This window comes from Mus musculus, chromosome 1, assembly GCF_000001635.26.
Source record: "Mus musculus strain C57BL/6J chromosome 1, GRCm38.p6 C57BL/6J".
NCBI classification, from domain to species: Eukaryota; Metazoa; Chordata; class Mammalia; order Rodentia; family Muridae; genus Mus; species Mus musculus.
This window is the reverse complement of record NC_000067.6, coordinates 98,475,578-98,493,651: the sequence shown is the minus strand read 5'-3', so window position 1 is coordinate 98,493,651 and position 18,074 is coordinate 98,475,578. Positions and strand designations below refer to the sequence as shown.

General features: G+C 37.3%; 1 protein-coding gene across 9 annotated transcripts in view; it reads right to left on the bottom strand.

The window, feature by feature from the left end:
* Positions 1-18,074, bottom strand: part of Slco6d1 (solute carrier organic anion transporter family, member 6d1) — a 95,899-nt gene that overhangs the window by 23,334 nt on the left and 54,491 nt on the right. For all 9 annotated transcript variants that reach the window (XM_011248080.2, XM_017312300.1, XM_011248078.3 and 6 more), the window contains 2 exons: positions 12,866-13,061; positions 3,002-3,155 (listed from right to left, as the gene is read on the bottom strand). In XM_011248080.2, the coding sequence (XP_011246382.1) occupies positions 3,002-3,155; positions 12,866-13,061 (350 nt within the window). The remainder of the gene's footprint in view (positions 1-3,001; positions 3,156-12,865; positions 13,062-18,074) is intronic.

Here is an 18,074-nt window from a genome sequence, read left to right as displayed (position 1 = left end):
CTCTCCTTATTGAGTGCAGTAATGTGAGAAGCCCTGATCCACATCAGTGACCCTCCACAGACTTAAATAATAAAAACCACCTACAATGGACAAACAGTTGATAACAATAGCAAAGACAAATCACTCTTCTCTCAGAAATTCTAAAACTGTGGGTTTCAATTGCTAAGGGGGAGTAAAGAACATGCAACCCAGCATCCCATGCCTAGTGAATACATTTCAGAAATGTTGGGGAAATTCTTCAGGCAGGAAGAAAATAATTCTATATCAAAATATGAAAATATAAGAACCAGCTAAAGATACAAGATCATAAAGAAAAACACAAGGGTTTTTATTACATAAGTATGTGGGAAAAAAAGGTGAGGATATTTTATGAAATATAAGATGTGGTCTTAAGGAGCCCAATATTCTTGAAGAAAAGACATTTTAAAATTTTACTAAAGGTTTCATTTCTCCTTAGTTTTATCAAAATTATTTTGTTGTTTTAGTTCTTTCCCTTTTCAAGTTAATGCTTATTGTGTTAATTCCTCCATTCCATACATAACAAATTTGTATAACCATACTCTTTGTTTTTTATCAATGTTGCTTCAGAGCTATAATTTCCAATACAGATAATTGTCATTTTATAAAACTCTGGCAGTTATACTCTTCACTACAAGTATATTGTTTCTACCATTTTGATTATCAAATGTTATCTTAAACTTGTGTGGATATTTTATGGAATATTTATAAGTGATATTCATTATGAATTAATTATGCATTGTAGAAATTGAAGAAAATTATAAAGAATTCTTTGTGCTGAATGTTCCTAAGCACAATTTCCCAAGTAGAAGAATTGCTCAGAATTGATACTGTTCTTAGCATCTCAGTGAACAGCTGGCCCTTCTGGAGGAGTCTTCACTGTCATGATTTCAAGGGCCAGAGGTAAGGACAGCTGGCTGACCACTCATCTACTGTGAGGTGGCATGTGTGCAGACATGATGCTCTCCCCCCTTGACCCCTTAATGCCTACAGTATTCAGTTGAGCTGGTCTGAGGTCATGAGAGCAGCCCGGCCTCACACTGGATATAGTTCTTGGAAAAGCAAAATCTATATCATGTGTGAACTGTGGGACCATGTGAAAGGGCCAGTCCTGCTGAACCAAAGCTACAGGATTTACATGATGCAGGGAAACCAGGACAGCAGGGAGGAGTCACAATGAGGATCCAATACTGATGATGTGATAGAAGCCAGAGACCTTAACCCCGACCAGTGAGTCATTGCAAAGAACATTTGAGGAGAAGATGGACACAGAGCTACTCTTTGGGACACACTGTGGCAAACTTCAGCTTCCACAATGAGATATTGTTTATGCTTTGTTTGGTTTATTACTTTGTGTGTTTTGTATTTTGGGGGGGTGAAGCTTCCAAGGACAGAGAGCAGATTATAGGGGACAAGCAGGTATGTAGGCCTGGGGTGCATGATGTGAATCTCATAAAGAATCAATAAAAAGTTAAAAAATAAAATAAAAACCAATTAATTATCCCTGCCCTCCATACTTACTTAACATTTTAAGGATTCTATCACCTTCTATATATTCATCATACTGTGGGCCAATATTCTGATACATAAATTTTGGTGATATGTATTCAAATTATGTCCAAATCATCACACATGATAAAATTTACTTCATGAATTAGACATGCTGAGTCATGCTATGTTTGGGGTTCTGAACTTAGAATTGGCGAATCATAGCAATGTTATTCAAATTCAAAAGTATTTTGGAAGTTGCAAGGTAGACTTAAATTATATTTTAATAAATAGCATAAATATTTTTATAATAATGTTTGTTTAAAATCTTGTTCTGATATTAAAGCATAAACACTATTAAGCATGTCAATATAATATCTACAAATCAGTTAATATATAACTTATTGCTCTCTTTTCTTCACAGGTATCAGAAACAGAGGAAAAGAAAGACAACAGTATTGGTACCTAGATCCCTATTTTGTTCCAATAAAAAGGAAAAACTTAAGAAAACATAGTTAGCAAATATGAAACATACACATAGGGGAAGGAGTAAAATTCTGTGAAGTTCCAAGAATGGTGTTCTCACTATACCCACATTAAAAGCCTTGCATGGTAGTGTGCTTCTATGCCCACTGCTGCAGATCCAGAAATATGTGGTTCCCTGGGGACTTGGGGCAAGATATTCTAGCATACTTTGGAGAGCTCTAAACATGTGAAAGACTGCCTCACAAATCAAGATGGACTGATCCTGATGAATGACATCAGACATTCTCCTCTGACCAGTACTCCATTTACCTAATTCGTAACTGAATACTCTTATATTTTGGAGAAACAAATATTTTCATGAATGCACAGGTGTGCTTCACGTGTGTGTGTGTGTGTGTGTGTGTGTGTGTGTGTGTGTGTGTGTGTGTGTGAGAACTGGGGATATGGCTCAGTGGTAAAGAACTGTATTCACAACCACCCATTTTTAAAAAGTCATGTCCAAATCTGAGTTGCTGTGAAGCAGAAATAAGAAATATTGGGAAACTAGGCCTGGCAGTGATGCCTTTAATCCCAGCACTTGTGAGGCAAAAGAGGAGGATTTCTGAGTTCGAGGCCAGCTTGGTCTACAGAGTGAGTTCTAGGACAGCCATGGCTATACAGAGAACCCCTATCTTGAAAACCCTGTCATATATATGTATATATATATAATATATATACATGAAAATGTAGACTAGGGATTTTGAATCTCAGCAGAAGGCACATTTGAAGAAAAGGTGACACACAGGATAGCATGGGGCAACTCTTAGGTTTGTGAAAGATTGTGATCAAAGTTCAGTGAATGCTGATGAAAGGGAATTCGGTAAACAAAAATTAGTTTTTCTTTGATTGTTGCTAAAATTAAAAGTGATAAAAATATAAAAGCAAAATATTGGACAGCTATGAGTAAAATCTAGTCAACATCTACCAATTGAGCATGTTACTGGAGAGAAAGAAGCATAAGAAAATCTACCTTTTCCTTCCTTAGCTTTTTAGTAGCTTTGCAACCTGCAAAGCAGGGAGAGAAATATTGTGTCTCATCTCTTCCACATACAGGATTATATTCAGAAGTTGTACAACCACAGGGCACATTGCATGGAGCTGTGAGGTTTCCAATTATACCAAGCCTGTGAAGTTGAGATTAAACATAATTATAAAACCATCACTTAAACTGTTAATGTGTACATCAAGGTATACATAAGATCCATAAATATGCCTTTTTGAAATATGTTTTCACAGATTTCTCTCTCCCTGTTCATCTGTTGGGATTTTATAAAAAGTAATCACATGATACTTGTATTTTCCTTGCTTGTTTTGCATTAATGACCTTTATTTGTTCATATAAGGACATATGTTTTTGAGCCTTCTGGTTTCCCTCTGTGCTTGGAGCCAGTCCTCTGCCACTGGGCTCCATACCCAGGTAGAACCAGGAGAGAAGTATCAACCCAGGAGTGCAGACAGGCCTGTGAACACAGGTAGGACCACCACTGCTGCTCAGAGAAACAGGCCAGAACCCTCAGGACACAGGAACCAAGGAGCTGCCTAGGACAGGAGATTTCCCATTCATGTCTGTGCCTATATCTGATCCTGTGCCACAGAACTACATACATAACTACTCTGAGGAAAGGGCTGGTCTCCCAGGAGTACCTACACATCAGCAAGCACTTCTCTTTAAATTCCTGGTCCAAGAGGGACCCTACCAGAGCCATTAGGATACAGGAACCAAGGATGAGATGGCATAAGGATCTTTCTGATTTCTGTCTGCATCCCAGAGCTGGCCCTGAACCACAGCTCTCCATACCTAAATAGCTCCCAGAGAGAACTGGTCTTTCAGAAGTACTGACACAAAAGATTGCACTATGGACAAGCCACAGTCAGAGACAGCAAGACCAGCTAACACCACAGATAACCAGATGGAGGAGGGCAAGCTCAAGAACATAAGCAACAGACACCAAGGCTACTTGCCATTATGAGAACCCAGTTCTCCCAACACAGCAAGTCCTGGTTACCCCAACACTACAGAAAAGCAAGACTCTGATGATCATATCTCATGATGATGACAGAGGACTTTAGGAAGGAAATAAATAACTCTGTTAAAGAAATACAAGAGAACACAGGTATACAGGTAGAAGACCTATACGTGGAAACAGAAAAATACATTAAAGAATTACAGGGAAAAAAAAACAGGTGAAGGAACTGAACAAAACCACCATGGATCTAAAAATGGAAATAAAAACAATAAAGAAATCAGAAAGGGAGACATCACTGGAGAAAGAAAACCTAGGAAAGAGAACAGGAGTCATAGATGCAAGCATCACCAACAAAATACAAGAGATACAAGAGAGAATCTCAGGTGCAAAAGATATCATAGAAAACATTGACATAATAGACAAAGAAAATGCAAAAAATTCCTAACCCAAAACATCCAGTAAATCTAGGACACAATGAGAAGATCAAACCTAAGGATAATAGGTATAGAAGAGAGTGAAGATTTCCAATTTAAAGTGCCAGTAAATATCTTCAACAAAATTATAGAAGAAAACTTCCCCAAACTAAAGAAAGGGATTCCCATAAACACACAAGAAGCCTACAGAAATCCAAATAGATTGGACAAGAGAAGAAATTCCTGCTGTCATGTAATAATCAAAAAACCAAATGCACAAAACAAAGAAAGAATATTAAGAACAGTAAGGGTCAAATAACATATAAAGGCAGAACGATTAGACTACACCCGACTTCTCACAAGAGGCTATGAAAGCTAGGAGATCCAGGGGAGGTGTAATACAGAACCTAAGAGAACACAAACACAGATGATCACAGTCAGCTATTGGATGGATCACACGGCCCCCAATGGAGGAGCTAGAGAAATTACCCAAGGAGCTAAAGGGAACTGCAACCCTATAGGTGGAACAACAATATGAACTAACCAGTACCCGGGAGCTCTTGTCTTTAGCTGCATATGTATCAAAAGATGGCCTAGTCGGCCATCACTGCAAAGAGAGGCCCATTGGACTTGCAAACTTTATATGCCCCAGTACAGGGGAACCCCAGGGCCAAAAAGGGGGAGTGGGTGGGTAGGGGATTGGGGGGTGAGTATGGGGGACTTTTGGGATAGCATTGAAAATGTAAATGAGGAAAATAACTAATAAAAAATAAATTAAAAAAAAGAGAGAGAACACAAATACCAGCCTAGACTACTATAGCCAGCAAAACTCTCAATTACCGTAGATGGAGAAATCAAGGTATTCCAAGACAAAACCAAATTTACACAATATCTTTCCACAAATCCAGCCCTACAAAGGATAGTAGATGGAAAATGCCAACACAAGGAGGGAAACTACATGCTAGAAAATGCAAGAAAGTAGTCTTTTAACAAACCCAAAAAAAGATAACCATAAAAACATAAAAATAACTTCAAAAAATAACAGGAAGCAAAAAATCACTATTCCTTAATAGCTCTTGAAATCAATGGACTCAATTCCCCACTGAAAAGACATAGACTAACATACTGAATAAATAATCAGTACCCTGCATTTTGCTGCATACAGGAAATGCACCTCAGTGTCAAAGGCAAACAGTACCTCAGAGTAAAAGGATCAAGTACAATTTTCCAAGCAAATACTCCCAAGAAACAAGCTGAAAAAGCCATTCAATATCATATAAATTCAACTTTCAACCAAAAGTCATCAAAACAGTAAGGAAGAACACTTTATACTCGTCAAAGGAAAAATCTCACTCAATTGTGGGGGACTTCAACACACCACTCACATCAAAAGGACAGATCAAGGAAACACAAACTAAACAGAGACACAGTGAAACTAACAGAAGTTATGGACCAAATGGATTTAACAGATATCTATAGAACATTTCATCCAAAATCAAGTAATATACCTTCTTCTCAGCACCTCATGGTACATTCTCCAAAAATGACCATATAATCTGTCATAAAACATACCTTAAAAGATATAAGAAGATTGAAATAACCCCATATGTCCTATCAAATCACTATAGATTGAGGCTGGTCTTCAAAAAAACAAACAAACAAAAAAAAACCCCAAAAACAACAACAACAAAACAGAAAGTCTATATAAACATGGAAACTGAACAATGCTCTGCTCAATGATAACCTGGTCAAGGAAGAAATAAATAAAGAAATTAAAGACATTTTAAAATATAATGAAAATGAAGCCACAACATACCCAAACTTATGAGACACAATGAAAGCAGTGCTAAGAGGACTCATAGCTCTCAGTGGCTGCAAACAGAAATTGGAGAGAGCATACACTAGCAGTTTAGCAGCATAGCACATACACCCAAGAGGAGTAGATGACAGGAAATAATCAAACTCAGGGCTGAAAACAACCAAGGAGAAACAAAAAGAATTATACAAAGAATCAACGAAGCAAGGAGCTGGTTCTTTGAGCAAATCAACAAGATAGATAAACCTTTCACCAGACAAACCAAAGGACACAGAGTCAACATACAAATTAACAAAATCAGAAATGAAAGGGGGGATATAACAACGGAAATTGGGGAAATTCAAAAAATCATCAGATCCTATTACAAAAGCCTATACTCAAAACAACTGGAAAATCCAGATGAAGTGGAAAATTTTCTAGACAGATACCAAATACCTAAGATTGAGAAGACCAAAACATTCAGAACTATGCTGAATACAAAAATAACCCATAGGGGAGAAAAAAAATCCCGTCAGAAGTTTTTTCATTCAAATAGTAGATAGAAAGATAGATAGATAGATAGATAGATAGATAGATAGATAGATAGATAGATAGATAGATAGATAGATGTTAGATAGATAGATAGATGTTAGATAGATAGATGTTAGATAGATAGATAGATAGATAGATAGATAGATAGATAGATAGATAGATAGATAGATAGATAGACAGATGATAGACATACAGATGATATAATTTTCTGCCAGACACAACTTGGTAAGGGAGGCAGAATGAGCTGCAAATCTCCCAAAATTCCAGGCACGCCCGCTACCCAGGTCCAGAGATCACCCTCCTCATGATCTAACCAGAACTCAGAGCTCTCCTGCTGACTGCCTCCTGTCAGCCCTTTCTGTCAGAGCTCAGTAGTGCAGAGCAGCAACACCTGAGTACCAAGCAATGGTAGGTGGAGCTCCAGGACCTGCAACAGGAGCTTAGATTTTGGTTTTGTTTGTTTTTTGTTGTTTTTTCCTCAAAGCAGTAATAATTCAATGTCAAAGCTGCTTTCATGAGCATTTTCCCTCATACCAGGAAAATATCACACTCTTCATGACAGAAAAATATCAAAAGATCCCAACTTTAAGTACAGCAACAGTTACAACTAGAAGGTAAAGCACTTAAACTGATGCTAATTAAACTTCACGAGGTATTGTTCATTTGATTTATTGAGGGCATTCTGTTATCTTGCTCATCAAATCAATGTTTAAGTTAGGATTTGATGTTTGTGGTAGATAAATTAAGAGAAACAAAATTCAATGTTTGAGCTAAATCAATTGGATATCATCTTATCTGCTTAACACTACTGAGGATTTGAACCTAATTTATAGGTTGCTTTCTAGAGGCACCTGATTAAAATTTGAGAGAAATGTAACATCTAAAACATAGCAGCAAGATTGAGGCTCTACATTAATTGGCCTCATGTATAAATTAACACATGAAGGACAGAGATGCATTGAGAACAGAAACTGACCTATCTTGAGAGAAAGAAAATATTGAAGATTTGTGAATGTAGAATGGGAAAAGTAAGTGACAAAACTTGTCATGATGTACTCAAGGTTGGAGTTCAGTGATGATGTTGGAAAGGCTAGCACATGAGTAGTTTGGGTATAAAATTTGAGAAGAGACAAAATGGCGTCAGACTCCTCAAAGTTTAATCCAAGTTGACAAGGTCAACCTGAACAGCCATTTTACTCTAACCTCTTTGTGGTTCATTTCGGTGCCCTCAGTTCCTTGTAGAATTTCTCCCAGCAGTATGTAGGAACTTCAACTGTTTGCCACATTACTTTGTAATGGTATGATTTCACTGATTTACACATTTTGATATAAAACAATTTGCTAGTGACTAATGGGAGAGAATTAATTTCTTTCTGCATATTTTCCACGTGTATATAATTATTATTTGATGAAATTCTGTTTCAAATTATTTGTCCAGTTCAGATATGCCATTTATTTTCTATATACTAATATATCACTGGAGCAGAATTTTGCCCCTAATAATTTAAATATTAAAACAACAAGATGCCTGTGATTGGACACTGGAAAAGGAAGGCTGGTGGAGATTTTTGGAGACAGGAGAGAGAAGAGAGAGGGAGAAGTAAGAAAGATGAAGGAAGAGAAAGATTATCTAGAATCTGCACGGCTTTAAATAGCAACAGGTAGCCATAAATATCTTCTAAGTGATGGACAATAACAGGACAATTTGACTTATCTCCAGGTTAGACAATTTATATGAATTGGCTCTGAGTTTATTGTGTGGGTGTTTTCTGTGGTGAGAATTTACTGATATAAATCTGACTTATAAATTACAAGCTTCTAGAGTTTTGATTTTACTGGGATTTGGGACTGCTAACCACAGGGGATGGGTCTCTGGGAATGTGGGCAGAATCCACAGTAAGAGAACTGTGAGGTGTGTGGGCACTGCATGGGGCTAGTCGTAGAGGCAGTGGGGTTGCCAGCACCCAAGAGTAGCCGGTGATAGTGCAAGATGGTTAATTTTTAAATATTTCCCTCTACATACTACTGCTAAATGTTTTATATGATCAGAAATAAGTCCTTTTTTATATACTGTTTTCTGATGTCTTTTTTTATAGTTTGTGGATTATTTTTTAAAAGAGAACTTGACTCAAAGATTTTAGTAGCCCTCCTTATCCAAACTATAACTTGGCCAATAAAGAAAATAGGGAAATAACACCCTTTACAACAACCACAAATAGTATGAAACATTTTGATGTAACTCTAAGTAAGCAAGTGTAAGGTCTGTATGACAATAACTTCAAGTCTCTGAAGAAAGAAAGAAGATATGAGAAGATGGAAAGATCTCACATACTTATGGACAGAAATGATTAACAAAGTGAAAATAATCATCTTACCAAAAGCAATCTTCAGACTCAATTCAGTCCCCATCAAAAGTCCAACACAACCTTATGAACTTGAAAAACAACACTCAACTTCATATGGAAAAACAAAAACCCACAAGAGTCAAAATAATCTTGAACAATAAAAGAATTTCCAGGGATGAATTACCATCCCTGACCTTAAGCTGTACTACCAAGCAATAGTTATCAAAACTACATGGAACTTGTACAGAATCAAACACTTTTATCAATGGATTCAAATAAAAGTTCCAGATATTAACCCATAGACCTATGGACACAAACTTGATTTTTTTTTTAATATAAGAGCATTCCTTTTTTTTAGATTTATTTATTTATTTATTTATTTATTTATTTATTTATTTACTATATGTAAGTACACTGTAGCTGTCCTCAGACACTTCAGAAGAGGGAGTCAGATTTTGTTACGGATGGTTGTGAGCCACCATGTGGTTGCTGGGATTTGAACTCCTGACCTTCGGAAGAGCAGTCGGGTGCTCTTACCCACTGAGCTATCTCACCAGCCCCCAGACTTGATTTTTTATAAAGAATTCAAAACCATACAATGGATCAATGAATACATCTTCAATCAATGATGCTGCTCTAACTGGATGTCTGCATGTAGAAGGATACAAGTAAATCCATATTTATCATCCTGCACAAAACTCAAGTCCAAGTGATTCAAAGGACCTCAACATTAAAAACAGATGCAGTATATCTCATAGAAGAGAAAGTAGGAAATATCCTTGAACACATTGATATAAGGAACAACATCCTGGGCTGAAGAGATAGCTCAATGGTTAAGAGTACTGAGTACTCTCCCAGAGGTCATGAGTTCAATTCCCAGCAATCACATGGTGGTCCAGAACCATCTGCAATGGGGTCCGATGTCCTTTTCTGTTGTGTCTGAAGAGAACAATGCTGTGCTTATATACATAAAATAAATAAATAAATTTTAAAAAGAAACAATTTCCTAAAAAGGGCATAAGTATCTCAGGCTCTATTATTAACAATTGATGAATGGGACCTCATGAAATTGAAAGGCTTCTATAAAGCCAGGACACTGTCAATAGAACATTTCAGCAGCCTACAGACTAAGAAAGGATCTTCAACCTTACAACTAACACAGGGCTCATATCCAAAATTTACAAAGAACTTAAGAAGTTAGAAAACAACAACTCAAATAATCCAGTTAAAAAATGGTCTACAGAGCTAAACAGAGATTTATCAACAGAGGAATCTTGAATGGCTGAGAAACACTTAAGGAAATGTTCGAAGTCCTTAGTCCTCAGGGAAATTCACATGAAAACAGCTTTGAAGTTCTATCATATGCCTGTCAGGATGGCTAAAATCAATAACTCAAGAGATAGTAAATGCTAGAAAGGATGTAGAGCAAGGGGAAAACTTCTTCATAGCTGGTGGGAGTGCAAACTTGTACAACGACTTTAGAAATCAATTTGCTGGTTTCAGAAAACTTGAAATAGTTCAACCTCAAGACTCAGCTATACCCAAAGGATGCTTCAACATCCCACAAAGTCACTTGCTCAACTTTGTTCATAAGAGCTTTATTCATAATATCCAGAAGTGGGAACCAACCTAAATGTCCTTCAAATGAAGAATGGATAATGAAAGTGTGGTACATCTACACAATCAAATACTCTTAAGTTATTAAAAATAATCACTCCTGTGGGGAAAAATAAGGGTTAGATGGAGGTTTGTGGGGGAGTATCCATGAAGAGGGAATATCATTTAAAACGTAAATGAATAAAATGATTAATAAAAAGGGTAGATATGTTTAAAAAAAGACACCATGAATTTTGCAGCAAATGGAAGGATGTTAAAATATCATCCTGAGTGACATTACCCACTCTCAATAGGACATGCATAATTTGAACTCACTTATAAGTGGATATTGGCTATAAAATACAGGTACCATGCTAAACAAGACCTTAAAAAGCTAAGCAAGCAGGAAGGCCCAGGTGAAGAAGCTTGATTTTCACTCAGAAGGGGAATAAAATAGCCATAAGAGGAAGATGGAGGGAGGGAAGTAGGTGGAAGAGGGATGGGGTGGGTAGTGTGGGGTGTTCAGGATCAAGTGTGGGGAAGGACAGGAGAGATGGCTAGATGGCCATGAAAATGAATGGAAATCTGCAACTGACAGAGGTGAGGAGGTGCAGGATGAGGCAAAGTCCTGTGATAAGGAAGATGGCCATGAATCAATAGGGTGGCCTTAGCTGTGACTCACAACATTGGGGATATGGAAACTGAAGAGACCACCTGCTGTAGCCAGGCAAGAACCCCAGTGAAGCAATAGAAACACCAACCCACACACAAAATTTTCAATAGATCTTTATCTGGTCTACAAGAAATGCATGTATGGGGAATGGATCAGAGCCTGAGGGAATGGCCCAACATCAAACCTACTCAGTAGACTAGCACCCATCCCTACCACTATTAATGATACTGTTATGCTTGTAGACAGGTGCCTGTTGTCCTTTGAGAGGCTCCCCCTAGCAGCTGAATCAGGAAAAATTTTTATCATAAATTACTGATAAATGATGATAAACAAATAAAGCTATATGAGATATGTAACCTTAATATAAAAATATAAACATGTTTGCTATTTCATTTGCATGATTAATTCCAAAAATTATGTAAATATGTAGTTACTGAATTATTAATAGAAAAAATATTCCTTCAGTTATGAATAAAGTATATAGTCTACAAATGTATATTTACCTATCCCAGCCAAACAGTGGAGCTTGGGTTTTCTTAATGGAAGATTAGGAGGAAGAATTGTGGACACCAAAGGGAATAGGGACACTTTAGGAAGACCAACAGAGTCAACTACCATGGACCCTTGGGGTTCTCCAAATTGGAATCACCAAACAAGGAACTTACATAGGCTGGACATAGGCTTCCCTAAACATATGTAGCAGATGTGCAGCTTGGCCTTCATGTGAATCCTGAAAAACTGGAGCAGGGGCTACCCCAAATGTTTTTGCCTGTACATGGGATATGTTCTTCTAGGTGGGCTGCCATGTCTTGCCTCCCTGGAAGATGAGTTGCTAGCCTCACAGAGACCTGAAATATGAAAGGGGGCAGGGGGGTGGGAGTGGAGGAGTACCAGGGAAGGGCTGACCTGGTCAGAGGGAAAGGGAAAGATTGTGGGATGGAGTGACTGGGGGGAGGTGCAGTGATCGGGATATAAGACGAATATGCAAAACAAAACAAAACAAAATTACCTTTAAAAAAAATCCTGTGACATTAACATCACGTTTTATAGCCTTGTGGTCAGCTTCAGTAGCATTTATTGAACAGTGGTTTGTCATATGCTATCCCATTGTAGATGAAAGTGCTATCATTTCCTTTTATCATTTCATTTGCTTAGTCATTTGGTTTACAGTTACTTTTATGTGGTCCAATATTTAATATTAATTCATCCCAAGACCTTTGAATTTGAGTATTTAATCTAAAATATGTGCATGCTCAGGTGAAATCATGTTTCACATATTCTAGTAAAATTTGTTACTCTGCATACTCAACACTAAGAAATGCATAATAAACAAATATATCTACATGAGATATGTAACAATATTAACAGTAAAAACATGTTTGATTTTTCATTTGCATTTTTAATAATTCCAAAATTTATTTAAATATATAGTTACTGAATTATTAGTATAGAAAATATCACTTCAGTTATAGAGTCTTCAAATGTATATTTACCTATCATAATCATCATTGATTCCAGCAAACTTTGATATTTCACACTCCACAAAAAAGGTTAATAGGAAAAGCACAATTGACACAAAAGATGCTACTACTAAAAATTTCAATTTGTTCTTATTATTCATTTGCATTCTGTGAACAATAAAGCCTCCAAAAAAGTGGCCAAATATACTTCCCGGTAATATAAAAACACCTGAGAAAGGAAAATAAAATATGGTTAAGCATAATCTGCTGATAGTTGAAGAAAATTACACATAGATACCATTCCCTCTAGTTTAGCACACATTTTTAAAACAAACCAAGAAACAGAAAACTCTAGAAGATGTGGTATTTGAATAAATCACGATTTTATAATATCTAAAATCCTGTGCATGGTTATGGAGCTAGTATAGGTCTTTAGGTTCTGGTAGACATGGTGATGATTTACCCCTAAACACTGAGCACCTAAGACAAGCAAGCACAGTCCATGTCACATATAAATTAGGAGGTGCCTTATTGAGAGACATTATTACTGCTCCACTTAGATGTATAGCCTATTTTTAGAGACTTGATTGAAATAATAGGCTTTTTCAAGCATCCTGTGAACAAGAATGGAAGAACCAACTCACTGAGATCTCTCATAGATGGTAAACATGAACATTTTTATAACAACCTGAGACTCTCGAGTGCCCATAATAACGTATGAATTTTTTCTACTTAAGTATCAGAAAGGAAATCACAAGAAGAATATGAGCTGGAAAAAGCAAACTAAGAGAAATAGAAAAGTAAGTGTAACATAGTAAACTGACACACCAATACAGTCCAATCAGCTCGAAATGTAGGTCACTGTGTGTTCATGTGAGATAGAGAATAAAACACCAATAACAACACACACAAGATATTACATCATGCTATAATAAATACAAATGAAATGTTTCATAAAAATGGAAAAAGTGAAGGAAAAAGAAGAAATAAAGTTGATGTTTGAGAAAAACAAACATGAAATGTGACTTACATAATGAAACATACATTTGATAAAATAAAATTTCTAGTTCAGGTCAAAGGTGGGAGTATGGGGACACTCAGGAATAGTTTTCTCTTCCCTGGACTGGAAAGAAAATAATAGACTTGGAACTTCTCATGGAAGGAAGAGTGGGTGAAACCTGGATGTTGTATGCACAGGAAATAAAACCTAACCAGATTCCACAGACTAGGGAGAATGACAAAGCAAGGTGAGCAAATACCCTTGCTCCTCAAATACAAAGTTTAAAAGGGAGGTAGACTTCCTGTTCCTAGGCAGGAAAGTGGCAGTAGAAGGCAAGACGTGGCCCTGAAGGCTGCATCCTGAAGACAAGAAGCCGAACTACATACCAGGTGTGGAGGGTGAAAGCAAGCCAACTTCAGAAAATAAAGTAACAGGAAGCACAGAGAAAACTCAGTTATAGAGCTGCCTGGAGGGAAGTTCTGTGGCCAGGAACTCAGCCATTCTCAGACTGTAAATCCTGACATGGTCTCAGGCTTCTCAGCAGACTCTCAGAGTTTGCATAAACACCTCATTGCATCACCTGGGTAAGCAACTATCCCAAACAATGAGAAAATTACAACTTGGGCAGGTTACTCGGATTCAACATACTGACAGGCATATGTTCACACACACTGTGGGAGATGTTCCAGGCATGCCTCATGTCTTAGATGTTTCCTGTGCCTCAGGTTGAAATAAAACTAAAAGCCTTCAGAGCAGATGTATACAAATTCAGCATGGTCCACAGACTGCCCAAGTTTAGAGTTGAGTGAAAAGAGCTCACTGTATCATAAATACTGTCTATATATTGACTGTACAGAGTAACACTTCCTAAGAGAAGATAAACCTAAATTAGATTATATTCCTCCTATGCCCATGTTGCTAGACAGGGTCACTGCTCTACCATCAATATCCACTGCCAGGGAATTGCCTACTTAACAAATCTGGAGAGTACAGTCAGTGTGTTTGCCAGAGGTTAAGCATAGCTTGGTTTTGCTCCTATTAGTTTGTTGACAACTGAGAAGAATTAGAATAATCAGAAAATGCCTTCTACTAGTCTCATTGTATTCGTTGAGAATTGTAACTCTAAAAGATCTTAGCAAGGAATAAACTTTCACTTACTTTTCAAGCCACCTATGTACATTTTAATATTGCAATATTATTTCTTTCCATTTTTCATATTATAACCTTCATTTTAATTGAGTTTTATCTCTTCTCCCTTTTCTTTTCATATTTCCCTCTTCTTTTTATTTCTGTTTTTATCTTTTTACTATTTCATTTTTTTAAATGCTGGGAATTTTCATGTGTCTTAGGCAAATGGTTCCTTCATTGAGTGAAATCCAGCCTTTCAGTTACCGTTTCTATTTTTCTATTTATATTATTTTAAAAATCACTTCTCCCTTTGTCTCTCCTCTGTCCCACATGTACTGAGGATAAAACCCAAGGCCCAGTGTATAATGAACTGTTGTGTCCCTGAGCTATAGTTACTGAAGAATCAATTTTGTTTAAATCGCAACACATTCCTGCTTGAACCTAGTGGAAACTTTTACTTAGTGAAAGGGGGAAGGCATATAATCCCACATATTCACCAGTCTGGATGGGGAGGTGTGGCTGAGGTTCTATTTCCAGGCAAATATTAACAGAGTAGCAATAGAGAAGAAAACATAACACAGGGGAGAGCACATGTACATCTCTGTTCTACTGTATTCAAGGCTGCAGCAGCACAGACTGCATGTGACTGGTGATGAAGTGTCAGTGTCATACAATAAAACCTATGATTCTGGATGTTAATCGTCATCATAATAGGTCTTCAGTCATTCCATGGACCTTTCAGTACAATTGCAATAATGACCATAATATCTTTAGAGATCTGCAATTCCTAATAGTGCTATCATTCCAGTAGGAGTCACATTTGAGTATGCATACTACAACTTAGGATGCCTACCCATATGCTTGAAATGACAGTGTTTGTCCATTCTTTCAAGATTTGCAGAAATACTGAGATATTCTGTTCTTGACATGGTAATATCTGCTGAAAAACTGTGGTCACAAACAAAAGTCCTGTAAAAACTGTATTAGAGAGGCCTTTTGACAATGAATACAACCTTACACAAGATGCTCATCATTCCAAATCACACTGGCAGAAGAATTCAACGTGTCATGAAGACTACCATATAAATGTAAAGAGATGTCCATGTGAACTCATGGGGAAATCTTAATATGAAAAAGTATAAAAAGCAGCAATATAAAACAAATGAACCATGTGAGTATGTCTTAGCTAGGGTTTCTAGTGCTGTGCAGAGACACCATAACCAAAGCCACCCCTATCAACAGAAAACATTTAACTGAGGATGGCTTATAGTTTCAGAGTCCACTATTATCAGGAAAGAAACATATGGTAGCTAACAGGTAGACAATCTGCCGAAAAAGGAGCTGAGAGTTGTACATCTGGATTATCAGGCAGCAGAAATGAAAGTGACAATAGGCCTAGCTTGTGCTTCTAAGACCTCAAACCCTGCCAATAAGTGGCACACTTCCTCCAGCAAGGACATGCCTACCAAACAAGGCCACATATCCTAAAGGTGCCACTTCCTATGGGCCAAGCATTCAAACACAGGACCCTATAGGGGCGATTCCTATTCAAACCACCACAGAGTAACTTGATTTAATTTAAAATTGAGAAAAACTCAATGAAGAAAGACTGTGAAGATAATACAAGGATTAAAAATTAAAAATTTGATAAAGGGAATCAAAACTAATAAAACTGGGCATGGCAGGACACACTTAAAATTTGGAGGAGGAAAACTGTAAATCAGTCACATCTCCAGAAAAGTTAAAGTTCACAATTGCTATGCACACTCCAGTGAAGTTTGCTTGGCAGGCTGAGAGGCCTGAGAGCACTCACGAGGCAAAGAATTTCAGGGAAACTCACCTCCTGGAACTTTGGTGTTTTCATAACCCATATACTCATACCCTATCCCCACGTTAGTCTGGTGTATGGATCCATGTGCTCTCTTTTAGTATGATCTTATTATAAGTGCCTTTTAAGATTGAATTCTGACATAGCTAAGCCTTCGCCAGTGTTCCAATGTCCTAGAAAATGCTTGAAGCAAAGGAGCTTGGTAGAGATAGTAAAACTAATTAGGCATTACAAAAGACAGAGAAAGCAGCTCAGGGCTGGTCTGCAGAGTTTACTAAGGACAATAGCCAGTCTCACCCAAACAAGGGAATACTATGAAAGAGCTAGGGAATCCCACTGAGATAGAAATCTTCAGTACAAGCTACATAGCATAATAAAAACAAGTTGGTGAATTCTTCTGACAAATGGAGATTCTCCACAGATACTTAAAAGTTACACTCATACAAGAAATTATCAGGGCCCAAGAAATAGGGGGTTTATAGTATTGCAGTATTCATGAGAAGGTCTGCTAGAGCAGAACCCCTGGTAATGGGCTTAACAATAGACTAGCTTTATACCTGGCTCCCTTCTTGGTGGCAGCGGCCTGGTCCCTGCCTTCTTTTGATGTATACATTCCTTTTGTATTGTGTCACTGTAACTTGGTGAATGTATCTCACCTGGTTTCTTGTTATTCTTCTGTATAAAAAGTTTGATGCTCGACTTGACAAATTACATTCAGATTTCTACACAATCTCCTGTGTGCATCTGTCTGTCATTTGCCAACTCCTTGCCCACCTGCAACTAGAGACCCTTTCCACGCAGATGAAAGGACCCAGAGGGTCTGCGGCACACAATCAGTCTTGTCTGCATCCTACCTCATTTCAACAAACAAAATTAGTTAAAATCTTGACCAATACCTTAAATCAAGCTAAAGGGAAAAATAGCACTTTAGTGCTAATAAAGTACAACAAGTAAAGATGCATGCCACCAATACCTGGGACCCACATGGTAGTGCAAAAATGTTGACTAGTGTAAGAGTGTTTTTCTTGGAAGGAAAGGACAAGCATGGCTCATATCCATTATACAAAGTTTGGATTTTCAAAGGTCAGGGTTTAGATATGTGTTTGTTTTGTTTTATTTCTGTTCTTCCTGTTATAATTTACTATGAGTACAAATATCACCTGGCCACTTTTCATATCACTTCATGGGACCTGTGCCTCAGGAAAATGGGCTATGTCTTTTAGAATTGTTGACAATGAGGATTCAAACCATTACCACTAGTAACATCAGATTATTGTCGTTTTTCT